General features: G+C 41.6%; 1 protein-coding gene across 1 annotated transcript in view; it reads left to right on the top strand.

The window, feature by feature from the left end:
* The window catches only part of DISP3 (dispatched RND transporter family member 3), a 152,661-nt gene extending 142,669 nt beyond the window's left edge, over window positions 1-9,992 (top strand). The window contains exons 19-21 of the mRNA XM_044278328.1: window positions 1,107-1,220; window positions 3,794-3,960; window positions 6,863-9,992. Coding sequence (XP_044134263.1) covers window positions 1,107-1,220; window positions 3,794-3,960; window positions 6,863-7,225 — 644 coding nt within the window. The 3' untranslated portion in view covers window positions 7,226-9,992. The remainder of the gene's footprint in view (window positions 1-1,106; window positions 1,221-3,793; window positions 3,961-6,862) is intronic.
* Window positions 9,993-16,372: the final 6,380 nt, after the last annotated feature.

The following is a 16,372-nucleotide window of genomic DNA, read 5'->3' as shown; positions in this document are numbered from 1 at the left end:
GTAGTAGTTCTCACAGTGGCAGCCCTCACTCTGGCTCTCCCTGGGCCATGCAGTGATAGGAGGGCGCACCCTGGTTCTCTCAACTACACCTTGATGGTGGTTGGTGTGCCCTTGGTGTTGGTGGATTTTGGGGTGCAAGGCAGGGATTCCTTGAGAAAGCAGCAGTGTGGCAGGTGCAACGTTGGGGCAATGCAGCTGTTGGTGCATGTAATTGTAAGTCCCAGTTCTGCAACAAACAGTAGGTCTTTACTAGCCATAATGTTCCAGTACAGAAGATGCAGACTTTATCATGCAAGAACCGTCAGATCTTACGTGTGATGCAATTTTCACAATTCTTAAAATTGTAGAAGCGGCAAAAGGTAGTTGACAGGCCTGGATGTTATCCCTCTGAGTCAGTCTTCCAGGAACTCTACTCTCTCACTCTCCATTCAGCAATACATACAGTATGTCTCTCTCCCTTTTTGTGTATTTCTCCCAATCTCTATTCTCCTCAAGATGCAGCTCTACAAGTACCCAACTATATGGTATACCGGTAGTTACTTAGCAGATGGCTTATTTGTCTCCAAACCAAAGTATGCCAGACTTCCTATAGAGTCTAGAAGCTTTATGTAGGTTATCTCCACAGACTTTTTAACACACGCCTCTTCTAAATGGTGGGTATACTCCAATGTAGTCTCAATTGCTTCCTTAGAGGCTGGTGTAATGCTCTGTTTCTTGAACATAATCTCCCCAGGGCTGCTTCTGTTCTTTCTCTCACTGCTGTCTCTCAATACTATGGAGAAGTTCTAGCAGCCCCACCTAGTAGTCTTAACTAAGGCTGGTCAATCCCTTTGTAGCCTATAAAAAGGAAATACACAATCCGATATATATCCTACACTTTATGCAGTGGACTGCCTAAACTCTAAAGATGAGAAATCTCTCTGCATCCTCTGCTTGTTCATAATCTGCTGTGAGCTTCCACTAGGCTTTACACCAGGAGGATACAAGGGACACAGAAACTAATGGCTCCACTAGATTATAGGAACTCAACTGAACTTGTAAGGGAGTGTCTGTTCACTACTGACTGTTTCCACTTAAACAGTGTTTAATCTTGTTCCATCTTCCAGGGGTACAGAGCGCCTTGTACGGTCTCATCCTGTCCCTAGCCATCTGTGTGATTGCTGTGGCTATCTTCACTACGCATATCCTGCTCCTCATCCCAGTGCTGCTTACAATATTAGGTATGAGCTGTGATTTCTATTATGTGGTTTACCTGCATTATTTATAATAAACCTTGTTGTACCCAGCCATTGTCTATGATAAATCTTGTACCCAGCCATTGTCTATGATAAATCTTGTTGTACCCAGCCATTGTCTATGATAAACCTTGTTGTACCCAGTCATTCTCTTATCCTTGCACGTCCAGCCATTGTCTACAACAAACCTTGCACGTCCAGCCATTGTCTATAATAAATCTTGTATGTCCAGCCATTGTCTACAATAAACCTTGCACGTCCAGCCATTGTCTATAATAAATCTTGTACGTCCAGCCATTGTCTACAATAAACCTTTCACATCCAGCCAATGTCTACAATAAACCTTGCACGTCCAGCCATTGTCTATAATAAACCTCACACGTCCAGCCATTGTCTATAATAAACCTTGCACGTCCAGCCATTGTCTATAATAAACCTTGTACGTCCAGCCATTGTCTATAATAAACCTCGTATGTCCAGCCATTGTCTATAATAAACCTTGTACGTCCAGCCATTGTCTATAATAAATCTTGCACGTCCAGCCATTGCCTATAATAAACCTTGCACGTCCAGCCATTGTCTATAATAAACCTTGCACGTCCAGCCATTGTCTATAATAAATCTTGTACGTCCAGCTATTGTCTACAATAAACCTTGCACGTCCAGCCAATGTCTACAATAAACCTCATACGTCCAGCCATTGTCTACAATAAACCTTGCACGTCCAGCCATTGTCTATAATAAATCTTGTACGTCCAGCCATTGTCTACAATAAACCTTGCACGTCCAGCCTTTGTCTACAATAAACCTCACACGTTCAGCCATTGTCTATAATAAACCTTGTACGTCCAGCCAATGTCTACAATAAACCTCACATGTTCAGCCATTGTCTATAATAAATCTTGTACGTCCAGCCATTGTCTATAATAAACCTCGCACGTCCAGCCATTGTGTACAATAAACCTTGCACGTCCAGCCATCGTCTACAATAAACCTTGCACGTCCAGCCATCGTCTACAATAAACCTTGCACGTCCAGCCATTGTCTATAATAAACCTTGCACGTCCAGCCATTGTCTATAATAAACCTCGCACGTCCAGCCATTGTCTATAATAAACCTTGCACGTCCAGCCATTGTCTATAATAAACCTTGCACGTCCAGCCATCGTCTACAATAAACCTTGCACGTCCAGCCATTGTCTATAATAAACCTTGCACGTCCAGCCATTGTCTATAATAAACCTTGCACGTCCAGCCATTGTCTATAATAAACCTTGCACGTCCAGCCACTGTCTATAATAAACCTTGCACGTCCAGCCATTGTCTATAATAAACCTTGCACGTCCAGCCATTGTCTATAATAAACCTTGCACGTCCAGCCATTGTCTATAATAAACCTTGCACGTCCAGCCACTGTCTATAATAACCCTCGCACGTCCAGCCATTGTCTATAATAAACCTTGCACGTCCAGCCATTGTCTATAATAAACCTTGTACGTCCAGCCATTGTCTATAATAAACCTTGCACGTCCAGCCACTGTTGTACGTCCATTCCATTACTGCACCTTTTTCTTGTACAGTCAATGTTTCATGGTCTATTACAACCTGATGATCTGCGGATACAATGAGGAGTTGTGTTGCATCAGGTCTGTTTAGCAGTCACTGGAGCGCAGCATCATATTCATTAGGAGTATTGGTACTGCTCTTTTGGCTGCAAACAGGTACGAGATGAAAAGGGGGAAGGAGGGAATCATAAAACAGTTTTATAACCGGTAATATACAGGTGAAGTAAAATTGAATTTGTCGTTTATAGCATAATGTTGCATGTTCATCATTAATTGTTGGGTAGTGCCACAGGCTCCCCTGTTACTTTACCTTTTTTTTATTTTTTTGTGCTGTCTCTAGCTCATGATGTGCATGTGGGTTGTTGTGTGGACATTTCAACCTCATAGCTGTGCTCTACTTTATTCTTTAGGTTCCCATATTAGCATTATTTCTAGTTGTGCTCTCCCAGGGGTGTCCTTTAAAGAAATGAATGAGAATGCCCAGAGGGGGAGTTAGGTTGCAGTGAGCTGTCATATTAACATTCCTATCTCAAAGGCTGGTTTACACAGCCCAATGAAGCAGGCGATTGTTGGGAAGGAAGCGTTCCTTCCCGACAACTGCCTGCTAATCAGTAGAAGTGAATCACTGCATTTACATGCAGCAATCCCCTCTACTGTACTAATGCCATTGCTCATCCCCATACATATTCATTGTTTCTGGGCTGCAGAATGCAGTTTACGCAGCACAATCTGCTGCCCAGAAATGATGATTTAGTTGTCCAGATAAAAGATTGTTTCATCTGATCTTTGACACCTTTACATAGGCTGATTATCTGGAACAATGGAGACTCATTACAGAAGACACCAAGTGTAAAATACCCAAGATTTAAAGCCAAGGAGAAAGTATAGGGAGAAGAGAACAGAGAGAGCCTTTGCATGCCAATGGACCATTGTACAACATGTACAGCAAACAAGCAATGGAGTAACCAGATCTTCTCTTCTTTTATGTTGTAGGTGTTGTGTGTCTAGTGGTGACAATAATGTACTGGCTGGGATGGGAGATGGGTGCCGTAGAGGCCATTTCTCTATCAATACTTGTTGGCTCTTCGGTGGACTATTGTGTCCATTTGGTGGAAGGATATCTTCTGGCAGGAGAAAATCTTCCTATTCATCTCATGGAAGTAAGCACAATTATAAGCCACAATGTATTTATGGTATATGTAGTTGAACATCAAACACACATTTTTGGTCCAGTTCCTCTTAAAGGGAATTTGTCACCTGCTTTTAGCACTTTAAGCTTTCAACATTGCCATGTTCAATAAAGTACCTTATTTCCTGCAGTGGTCTCCTTACTTTATTTCGTTTGGCCTTTTGATAAAAAAAGATATTTTTCCAATATGCTAATGAAGCTCCTAGGTGCCCGCCTTAATTTGAAGCCCAAGAACGCCTCCTGGTCCTTAAATAATCTCCCACAGCCCCAGCAAATGGTTCTGCCCCCTTGCTACGTCATCTTCTACCTTCAAGAAATCCCCCGTTCTTCTTCCTGTCGGCCGGCCAGAAATCTCGCGCAGGTGCAGTACGGCCTGCGCGATCATCCAGCTCCTGAGGGCAACATCCTCAAAAGTCTCACTGGGCATGCGCCGAGCCCAGTGATATAATCTAAGAGCTGTTGCCTCAGGAGCTTGATGATCGAGCAGGCCGTACTGCGCCTGCGCGAGATTTCTGGCGGCCAACAGGAAGAAGAATGTGGCATTTCTTGAAGGTAGAAGATGACATAGCGAGGGGGCGGAACTGTTTGCTGGGGCTGTGGGAGGTTATTTCAGGATCAGGAGGCGTTCTTGGGCTTCAAATTAAGGCGGGCTGGGCACTGCAGGGGGGCATCACTGGGGTCCAGAGAGGAAAAAAACACCCCTCTGGGCACCTTGGATCTTTATTAGCATATCAGAAAAATATCTCTTTTATCAAAATGACCAAACGAAATGAAGAAAGAAGACCACTGCAGGAAATAAGGTACTTTATTAAAAAGGGCAATGTTGAAAGCTTAAAATGCTAAAAGCAGGTGACAGATTCCCTGCACAAATGCAATAAAAGTTGGCTGAGCCTTCAATTTTGGTAGGACTGGTTGACTATCTGTATGTATGAGGTTGCCCTTACTCTCCACTGACTGCAGATTGAGGAGAAAGAAAGGTCCGTCTTGATGGATTTCATCATGGGTGATGTAAGGGAGATAAGCTGCTGCTAGAGGAAGCTTACATTGGTTTATTTCCCTCTCATTGAGAACATATGTATGTTTAGATGAGCGTTTGGCCAGCAGCTGTATATTTTAAGTGTATGGGCAGCCTTAAAGGCCAATAATATCTTTAAATTTAAAGAGAGTCCTCTTAATGTCAAGGTAGATCTTCCTGCCAACAACTGTCATGGGATACTTCTAAACTCTGGGGACATTAATGACCCATTATGAAAGTGCTGGTAACGAAGCCAACCAAATAATACTATTATTGTATAGAAGACTAAATGATCTCAGATGACATAATGGGAATAGTTCATACCTAAACATTTCTACCATAGATCAGTTAGATGTTATTTTCTAGCTGATTTACTGCTTGGATGATTAGATTAGGAACCGTGATGGGGTCAAGCTCTGCCCCAGTTCGATCAAGCCCCACTGTAATCTGTGTAAAATGTCAATAATATGGTGACGATGACCCTTCTAGTTACTGTATGCTTCATATGTGCTTGGAATCAAGATGCTCCAAAATCCTATAGGATATCCTGGATTACTGTACATAGAGGAAGCAATGTTTCATTTACTTAGATTAGAACATGTCACATGTTACAGGCACTTCAGATAACCATAGATGTATAAACATCTGCAATTACTTGTCATCATATGTTACGCAGAAAAACATGATATAGCATGTACTTATCGGGGAGTATAATTTTAGATTGCTCCTGCACTTTCATAGAAAGGAAAAACAGACTTCATTAAATTTTTGTTAAATGGTATCCATTAAACAATGTCCACATACATTGATTATTCATTAGCCATTCAAAGAGAACTTGTATCACAAACCCCATTATTTTGCTTTATATATACTAAAAGACCTGCAGCCAATCTCTAAAAATCCTTTTTCTTCTGATATTTCACAGCCTGCCTGCCACGCGGCAGCTTCAGACTAAGCAGATCAAAGCCTCAGTGTGAGCTGGTCTCGCTGCATTATACCAAGTGTTCAGGAAATTTACATTCCTGTCATTTACCGTAAATGGGTCAGGATTGTTATGTCCATCACAGCATTACAAGTCATTAGTGTCCAGAAATTCAAAACAAGGCATTACGTGTACCCGAGTGATGTCTAATTTATTCACTGGTCACGTGTGATAGGCTGTAAACGGTTCAGCAGGAATATTCGTAAGCTCAGTCAATTGCAGGCAGTTTTATGACCCCCTTCCAGTAAAGCTGCTGCTATCTTGCCCTGCATATGTTTGTGTCATTACACTTTTATGACAGAATTTGCATTTTGTAACACATTTTGTGACATGGCAGTTTAGAACACACTGTTAAGGCTACTTTCACACTGGCGTTTTCGTTTCCGTTTGAGAGATCCGTTCAGGGCTCTCACAAGCGGTCCAAAACGGATCAGTTTAGCCCTAATGCATTCTGAATGGATAAGGATCCGCTCAGAATGCATCAATTTGCATCTGTTCCGCCTCCATTCCGCTCTGGCGCCTGATGATGCGGAGGCAAACGGATCCGTCCTGGCACACAATGTAAGTCAATGGGGACGGATCCGTTTAACTGATACAATATGGCACAATAGAAAATGGATCCGTCCTCTATTGACTTTCAATGGTGTTTAAGACGGATCCGTTTTGAGCGGATGCACGCGGTTGTATTACCGGTGCTGATCTGTCTGTGCAGATCCATGACGGATCCGCACCAAACGCGAATGTGAAAGTAGCCTAATTTTTAGACTTTTTTCACCTTATTGATACATGACCCCCATACTTAACTCTCTGGCTTTTTACATACTAATAAAGCCTTTTGAAGAATTCACTTTCTGTCTTTCATGTTTCCCTTTTTAGGATCAGTTGGCATGTCGTCAATGGAGAGTGACAGAAGCCGTCCGCCACGTTGGTGTAGCCATCGTGTCCAGTGCGATTACAACTGTCATAGCCACCATTCCTCTCTTCTTTTGCATTATCGCCCCTTTTGCCAAGTTTGGAAAGATTGTGGCTTTAAACACTGGCATCTCCATAGTGTACACTTTAGCTGTGAGCACGGCCCTACTGGCTGTCATGGCGCCTAGTACCTTCGTCAGGACCAGAACTTCTTTCCTTAAAGCAACTCTGGTGGTCATTCTTTGCTCAGTTGGGAGTGTCCTTGTTTACATCATCTTGCTCAAAACAGGGTTAACTATCCCAATCCTCAATGGGACCCCTCCATAGGGCAAACCTTTTTCTAGAAATTTTTTGTACAAATTTTTTGGGCAAGTATTCTAAAGTGCAAACAGAAGCAGCAACACACTGTGTGTTTTCTTTTACTACAGAAGCACTTTATTTTTATTTTTTCTTCTTTCTTTACATAGATGATGCATACAACAGCAGACGTGGAGTCACTGCAATGCAGAACCTGGGGGCAAGAACATGGTCTGGCCCTCCATGAAGAATTTTTTTTAATGCAGATTCAGCATTTGTGGCCTTATTTACTACGAAAGGTCTAGAAAATGATTTTATTCGTCATCAATGGTACTCAAATAGAAATCTTTCCAGTTCAACACATGTCCCAAATGCTATTTTGAATTTACCCAGTGTGGACTTTTCCACCCTCCGGAAGGGATTTCAGTATTAAATTCCATCCATAATTGTAATGGCCGGGTCCTAACACCAACATGGACAACATGGACAAATTCTGCATAACTAATTCTTAGAGCCAATTTACTACATTGTATGGTTACAAGTATTGACTTTTGTATTATTAATCTTGCACAATACCTTCATTTTACAAAAATAATGCAGCTATGACTTGGATAGTTTGTAGGTTAGAGTAAAGAGCATTTCCCCCATAAAACAAAATAACTAATAAATATAGTACCCAAATTCCACTTATTTTGGACATATGGCCCCCAACAATTGCTCACAAGGTCCAGAAAACAAACCAATTTGAAGGTGATTTTGGAGCTAACCACTTACCACAAGGGTATGTTTCTTATAAGATGATTCTCAAATAACTTATTAGACCTTTCTAAGGTGGAAATGGACTGTCCATTCATGTCCATTGGTGACCTCAAGGAAGTCCAGAGTGACACCATTCCCAACAAGCTCCCCTCAAGGGCAAGTCCTCCTTTTTATAGAGTGATATGGGGACTCCAGATCTGGGACTCCGCTCAATAACTCGGTTGATTTACCATTCAGGGACTGGGTGACAAGCCCTGTGGGAGTTGTAATAATGGTCATATTACATGTCACCAGTTTTTCTTAAAGGAACACTAAACCTAGAAATGAATGATAAAGCTAAACAAGAAATACAGTTGCCCTCACTGTTTGTCTTTCTGCATTATCTAAAACAAACTGTCTTGTAGAAGTCATGCACTGAACACAGGGTTACTGTTTCCATTGTTTGCTGTTGACTGGCTCAATGAGGCAGGACTTAGCCTATGGGTGAGCTTAACAATATAACAATTATGTCCTACTGCAGAAAGGGAAGAGGGAGGACACGGACGATCTCTTCGGACACATGAAGACATATATTTCTCAGTATTAGTTGTAATATGATACTAAATGGAATCAAAGGAAATGAGGCGATTAAGGGGAGAGGTGCTGGAATTTTTACATTTTTTGTGCATTTTTTGTGTTTAGTCTTCTTTTAAAGTCCCCATACACCAAACATAATTTTATTGCACATTCTAGTTCAAATTATTATTCCAATCAGTCAGATTTTTTTTTAAGTCCAAATACTTTGTGACTTTAACAGTTGTTACTGATGAATTGATCTGCATCTATAAACTTTCCATTTGTATGTTAAAGGGGTTCTGTGGGACTGCTGAGGGGCCAACGCCCAGCACTTCTGATGATCAGCTGAGTGTTCTCTAGTGGCTGTGGTGCATATAGCTCTGAACCATTCACTTGAATGGGATAATGCTATAGTAAACTGTAGCACCACGCATAGCTGACACAAAATAACATGACATCATTTCTTATAAACAAGAGGACTCCGCACTCACTGAAGACACAGCACAGCTGATCGTGGGGGCACTGAGAGTCAGACCTCCATCTATCTGATGTTAGTATTGCTTCTGTCAGCAACGCAATCAGAGATTTTAAAAATTATGAAAGACTGAACACAAAAGATAAACCAAAATTGTCTAACATTTTAACATAATATGATTATCCAGAAACACCTTTTTCCATGAGAAATTGTTCATTCAATGTAATATGTTGGGCATTTCCACGTGAGTTATTTAGTTAAAATGCTTGCCCAAGGGTCTACATAGCATAGAGCCAGACCATACATCTATGGGCCCATGGACAGAGAGGGTCTATACCTTGTTTTTCACAAACTCTTTGCTATTAGGTGGCAATAAGCTGTGCAGGACTACCCTCCCCAGAGGACTACCCTCCCCACTCCTGCTAAATAACAGGGTAAAGAATTGTCCCAAGGGGGAAAGCAACCACCTTCAGTCCTGGCTGGCATAATCCAACACTATAATCTTTGCCACGGTGTCCCCTATAATCTACAGTATGTACATCATTGCAATTACTCATAAAGACCAAACAGAATGACCACAATGACCCAACAGCTTATACTTACTGGAAATGTTAAATTTTAGGGGCAAATGCTCACCAGAGTCTAATACTGCTACATGAATTGCCTAAAACTACATTTCTTATGAGCAATGGTTATTTTCTAAGCAGATGGTTTAGGACTTTTTTTTCTATTGGCACATTTATAGAGTACCAGGCTTGACATCAGAGATGGAGACAAGACAGGATGCCAAGAACAAAGATTGGCCAGGTGGGACATTTTGCTAGAAACTTTTTGGAAAAATCATGAAGAAGATGCATGGATTCAACATCCTAACATTGACTGATGATCCAGACTCTTTCTTATAAAGCACAATCGTGGCTCTGCTCTAAATCTTTACTGGGAAAACCAATATTGTTTTGATAATGAACAGACTGTAGACTCTTCAGTTTGTAATTTGTTCAATTAAAGCGAAACCTGAAAAGACCTGTGTACTGAAGGCTGATTTAAAAAGTTCTGGTGCCAAGTTCCAATTGGCAGTGGTTATCGAGCCAAGTCTAATGCTTAGTAGAAGGATCAGAGGAAAACTGGAATGAAACAATATTAGAGCTTATTCACGCGACCACATTATTCTTTTTTGTACCATCCATTTTTATAAAGGACAGGACACAGTCCAATAGTCAGTGGGATTATTTACACATCGGTTTGTTTAACACATTGATGTGCCCTTTCCAAGAAACTTACTACATGTCCTATTCTGGTCTGTTTTGGTGGATCTGAAAAGCAATTTCTATTGGTGGGAGTGAGGAAAACATGAAATGCACACAGATGCTATCAGTTTTTCAGTGATCTGTTTTTTTGCCGATGGAAAGTCTCACAAATTTGTTTGAGTATGCTCCTAGAGCAGTAATATTCTTGCTTGTAAGAGGCAGATATAGTAATTATATTATTGTACATTTCAGAGCAGTATTATAGTAGTTATATGCTTGTACATAGGATGCAATAGAGGGCAGTATTATAGTAGTTATATTCTTGTACATAGGAGGCAGTATTATAGTAGTTATATTCTTGTACATAGAAGGCAGTATTATAATAGTTATATTCTTTACATAGGAGGCAGTATTATAGTAGTTATATTCTTGTACATTTGAGAGCAATATGATAGTACTGACATTCTCATACATAGGGAGCAGTATTGTAGTAGTTATATTTTGTCTCAGAAGAGGCAGAATTATAGTAATTTTATTAGGCCTCTTTCACGTATCCGTGATGACATCTATGACAAGATTGTCAGTGGTTCATCTGTGAAGACACCCACCAATGTGTCATTCATATTCCACATACACTGCTAGGCTGCAATTTAATTTCAATAGCATGTTCTAGCAACAATCTGAAAGAGTGAAAGTATATTTGGCAGCAATATCATAGTAGATGTAATAGTACATATATTTCTGTACATAAGGGACATTATTATAGTAGTTCTATTTTTGTACATAGCAGGCAGCATTATAGTAGTTACTGTATATTCTTGTTTATAAGAGGCAGTGTTATAGCAGTTATATTTTTGTACATTTGAAAGCAGTATTATAGTAGTTATATTTTGTACAAAGGGATCAGTATTACAGTAGTGACTTTCTTGTACATAGGAAGTAGTATTATAGTTATATTCTTGTACCTCGTGGCAGTATTATAACAATTATATTATTGTACACAGGGAGTAGTATTTACAGTAGTTATATTCTCGTATATGGGAAAAAATATTATATAGTGATATTCTTTCTTCCAAGAGGCGGTATTATAGTAGTTATATTGTACAATTGAGAAAAGTGTTATAGTTATATTCTTGTACACAGGGGTTACATTTTTGTATATGGGATCAGTATTGTAGTAGCTATATCCTTGAACATATAGGATAGTGCAGTTGTGTTTATAGTCTTGTCTTTAGAGGAGAAATTATATTCTTTCCGTTTGAAATTTGGTAGTTAGGAACTGGAACTGTAAGCATATTATAGGCAAACACACCCTAGACAGTAAAGTTGAGACTTCATTACAATTTGAGAAATCAGAAGAGCAAAGTATTTTTTTTAGAGATACACGTTAATGAACTGTTCAGATTGATTCTTGAAATATGCAAAAAAGAAAACTACTATCTCTCAAATAATGGCTACCTGCGCTATATTGATTACTGGTTGAATGCAGCTTCGTTACATCAGCAGCTTTTTACTATAATCTGCTTATTTCAACATTTATATTCATTGTTCTAAACCTTAAAATGGGTAAAGCCTGGTAATATATGCGCTTAAGGATCCTGACCAGATTTTGGCAGACAGATAAGTACATTGAAGTCATAACCTCAAGTACTGTAATAGATGTCAGGATTATGAGCTCTGTATTCTGGGAGCTGATCGGTGGATTTCTTACACTATTTTACTGTGATTTTGATAAATAAGCAATTTCGGTCATTTTAGACAGAGTATGCTCCTGATTGTGAAGGAGAGATGGAGGAGGCTTTTAGAACAGCGTTATTACTGCAGGGATGAAATTGGAAGACAGCTTCTCCTCTATGAAATGACTCGGAAAATATGTCTACTACTCCTGGCAGCGACCTCAGGGAATCATAATTTAACTTGTAGTATCAACTTATGACTGCAAAAATCTACCTTGTAATATCTACCTCTGGTTCCAGCCAATTTTCTGCAAACCTATAAACACACTGACTGCTAATATGGATCACTTGTTCAAGGGTGTACGGGAGGGGGATCCTTATCACAAATTTACTACTGCTGCTACTGGCGAGGTCCTTGGATCAACCACTTATTGTACCTACCCTTCCCCAACCCTTATGGCCATCTATCATGACCACCCATTCATCCAGCTTCAACAGAACTAACCCCTCCTCACCCTGCCAGCCCTGAATTAATCCAGCTCCATACACAACTGCCATGGACAATCTGCCTAGTGCTATAAATGAGGAATGAGAAGGTACAGGATAAGGAAGAGCTAGTGGTGTATCAGACATTGGATCCCATAGCATAACATGCAACGGGACTCAACAATTCCATGACCAGTGTATAACACTTGACAACAATCTGAAGTTCAGCCATCCAGAACACAATGATGAAGGCCTTCTCAAACTTTGGCGAATGGGGTTTAGTTCCTTATCAATGTGCAGGAATCTTTTGGTCTGCTGAGATATTGATGGTTCTTCTGCTTTTTGAAAAGTGTCTGTGATCTCACCCAGTGTACACAGTGTAATCCACAATTTGAGTGATCTGAATTTATAAAAGGTTGGCCAGCAAGCAACCCAGTCTCCGTGTATGTGCTTGCCAGCGCTCTGTAAGCTGAAATGCCTATATATCAATATTATGGCCTCTAAGTTCTAATCAGCACTTGTGAACGAGCCAGGGGGAGATCATTATATTATTATTGCTATGTTTTTGGCACACTGAGGAAAATTGGATTCAGCAAAAAAAAATAAAAAATCAGGTGTAAACTATCCCTTCATAAAACATGTCAGCCACAAAATGTTTTGGAAATGCTAGATGTGTGCATATATATATATCTCTACGCCTGGGTCCATTAAGGACACAGCAATGATCAGTAACTCCAGCTTAGCTGCATTATGATAGTCTGAACTCCACCTGTCTTAACAGAGGCTCAGTTGCTGCTCTGTCCTACATGTTTTACACTGCAGATCTGCTCCATGGGCCACAGCTATAATTAATTACTTCAGGTCAGCTGCACATTATGTTGGAGTTTGAGGTAGTCTACTTTTCCTATAAGGGTACCATTGCTACAGTACCTATGCTTTACTCTGAGGCTCTGAGTGTTCAGATTGGATGCTGTGTATAAGAACAAGCTCAGCAGGACATCGGTGTGTGAGAACTGATTTAAATTACAGCAAGACCAAAAAGATTAGAAATTGCCAGAAACTAAACCACCAGTGAGTAATCTAAGAGTACTGGGTACCATCCATCATGTACTCTTGAGGACTACTTTAAAAGGGTTGTGATAAGAATGAAACTAATCATGTATCTAGAGGATAGGGGATAAGTGTCTGATCGTTGGGGGTCTGTCTGCTGGTAACGCCACCAATGAAAAGAACCAAGGTCCTGTGGTCCCCATTTGAATGGAGAGGGAGTCAAGCATGTATATTGCTCATCCATTTTAGGGCTCTTTCACATCTGCGTTATAGTCTTCCAGCATAGAGTTCCGTCGTCGGGGCTCTATGCCGGAAGAATACTGATCAGGATTTTCCTAATGCATTCTGAATGGACAGTCCGTCCTTCAGGATGCATCAGGATGTCTTCCGTTTCGGAACGGAACGTTTTTTGGCCGCAGCAAATAGCGCAGCATGCTGCGCTTTTTGCTCCGGCCAAAAATCCGGAACACTTGCCGCAAGGCCGGATCCGGAATGAATGCCCATTGAAAGGCATTGATCCGGATCCGGCCTTAGGCTAAACGTCGTTTCGGCGCATTGCCGGATACGACGTTTAGCTTTTTCTCAATGGTTACCATGGCTGCCGGGACGCTAAAGTCCTGGCAGCCATGGTAAAGTGTAGTGGGGAGCGGGGGAGCAGCATACTTACCATCCGTGCGGCTCCCGGGGCGCTCCAGAGTGACGTCAGGGCGCCCCAAGCGCATGGATCACGTGATCGCATGGACACGTCATCCATGCGCATGGGGCGCTCTGACGTCATTCTGGAGCGCCCCGGGAGCCGCACGGATGGTAAGTATGCTGCTCCCCCGCTCCCCACTACTACTATGGCAACCAGGACTTTAATAGCGTCCTGGGTGCCATAGTAACACTGAAAGCATTTTGAAGACGGATCCGTCTTCAAATGCTTTCAGTACACTTGCGTTTTTCCGGATCCGGCGTGTAATTCCGGCAAGTGGAGTACACGCCGGATCCGGACAACGCAAGTGTGAAAGAGGCCTAACTCTGTGGGACTGCTGGAGATGGCTGAGCACTGTACTGTACTAGTCTCATACTTGGAAATCGCCATAGACTTTGAATAGAGCGGCAGCTCCATTTAAAAGGGAGACACAAGACCCCCCATTCTCCTATTCTTGCAATCAGTGGAGATGCAAGTGGAGGAGCCGATGCAGAGAATGGGAGTGGTAGTGGTCCTGATGAAGTGTTGTCACAGTGTACTCCCTGAGGCTTGTTGATCCCTGGAGATTGGTGCAGTGGAAATGTAGTTTTACAGAATAAGGCCAGATCTAAATGTAGAACATTATTTTTTTTTGTCTGAGGGCCGCATTGTCACATCGCTCTATTTAAAGGGGCCGCAAAGTACACAGGCCAATCTAAAGTGACTGGGGAGGAATGATCACTATCACAGTCATTCCTCCTTCATTTAGTTACATTGATAATCAGTAGCACATCCCTGATTACACAGAGCTGTGCGGCACGCTTATACAGGTCAGTTATCATGAATGAGCGCTCTTATGAACACTTGTTCCCAGAAATAGACCTGAATATCTCGAAGTGTCATAAGGGCCTAAAGCAGGGGTGGACTGGGAACTTGAATTGGCCCTGGAAATATACTAAAAGTGGCCCCGTTTGTAGTCGGGTACAAATTGATGGAAGTCAGGGCCAGCAATACCATATTGTTGCGCATTATACCACCCCAACAGAGCCAAATACCACAATTCATCACAAAATACTGCCCCCATAAGCACAAAATACATACCCAAAAACTCTCACTGGCCAGCCGTGAGGAGGGCCCAGGTGGGCCCCTGGGCATCAGCCCACCGGGAAATTTCCCTGTGAGGTCTATGGCCAATCCGCCCCTGGCTTAAAGGGATTTCCCAGTAAAAAATTATTTTTAACAAGTTCTTGCAGCATGGCCCCTTAAACCGAAGAGTTATACTTACCTGCTCTTGCGGTACGCAGACCTGCAGGGTATTGCGATGTGAGATCACGGTTAATAGGCATACGAGGGTTGCTCTGGGTTACTCACAGTTTGTAGGGGGACCCTGGGCAGGCGTACAGCAGTGATGGAGAGGCTGAAACAGGGGTCCTCTGGGGAACTCTCTGTATGTAGGGACCAGGCCTGATGTTGGGTGAGGTGCCCTGGATATTGCAGGTGTTTAATGTGCCTGGGGCAAGGTCCCTTTAAGATTTGTGACGCCAGTGCCTGTAACGGTGGCACACCGATTGATAGTGGTAATAATTGAGGAACACGTTGTTGTGAACCAAAACTTCCTTTACTGGAAACAGTTAACTTTGTACAGTCTTTTGTAAAGTTCCATATGATAGCAGCAGATATAAGAAGGCTTTCACAACAATGGCAGGTACAATGTTCTTTGCAACATACTCAGAGGGTAAAAATAACACTTACAGACCAGGCTGCACTTTTCCTCAGAAATCCGGTGCACTATTCCTCAGAACTCCTGGCTGTGTCAATCCCAAGGTCCTTGGTAGAAAACTTCCTCAGGTATATATCCTTGCTTTGGGTGAATCCTTCTGCCCTTCAGCTCCTTTGTCTAGCTGGAATACTGGCTCTGCTCTGCTTATGGGAACTTGGTTTCTCTCAGGAGGCAAACCCTTCTCCTGGTGTAAATCTTCTGAGCTAACTATGGCTCAATATCCTCAGGCTGGCTAGTGTGCACTTACTACTCTCCTGGACTACACTACTCTTTCCTGTCTGGGCCTAACTATATACAGTACAGACCAAAAGTTTGGACATACCTTCTCATTCAAAGAGTTTTCTTAATTTTCATGACTATGAAAATTGTAGATTCACACTGAAGGCATCAAAACTATGAATTAACACATGTGGAATTATATACATAACAAAAAAGTGTGAAAAAACTGAAAATATGTCATATTCTAGGTTCTTCAA

This window comes from Bufo gargarizans, chromosome 2, assembly GCF_014858855.1.
Source record: "Bufo gargarizans isolate SCDJY-AF-19 chromosome 2, ASM1485885v1, whole genome shotgun sequence".
NCBI lineage: Eukaryota > Metazoa > Chordata > Amphibia > Anura > Bufonidae > Bufo > Bufo gargarizans.
The sequence above is the reverse complement of the archived record's forward strand: the minus strand, read 5'-3'. Positions and strand labels throughout refer to the sequence as shown.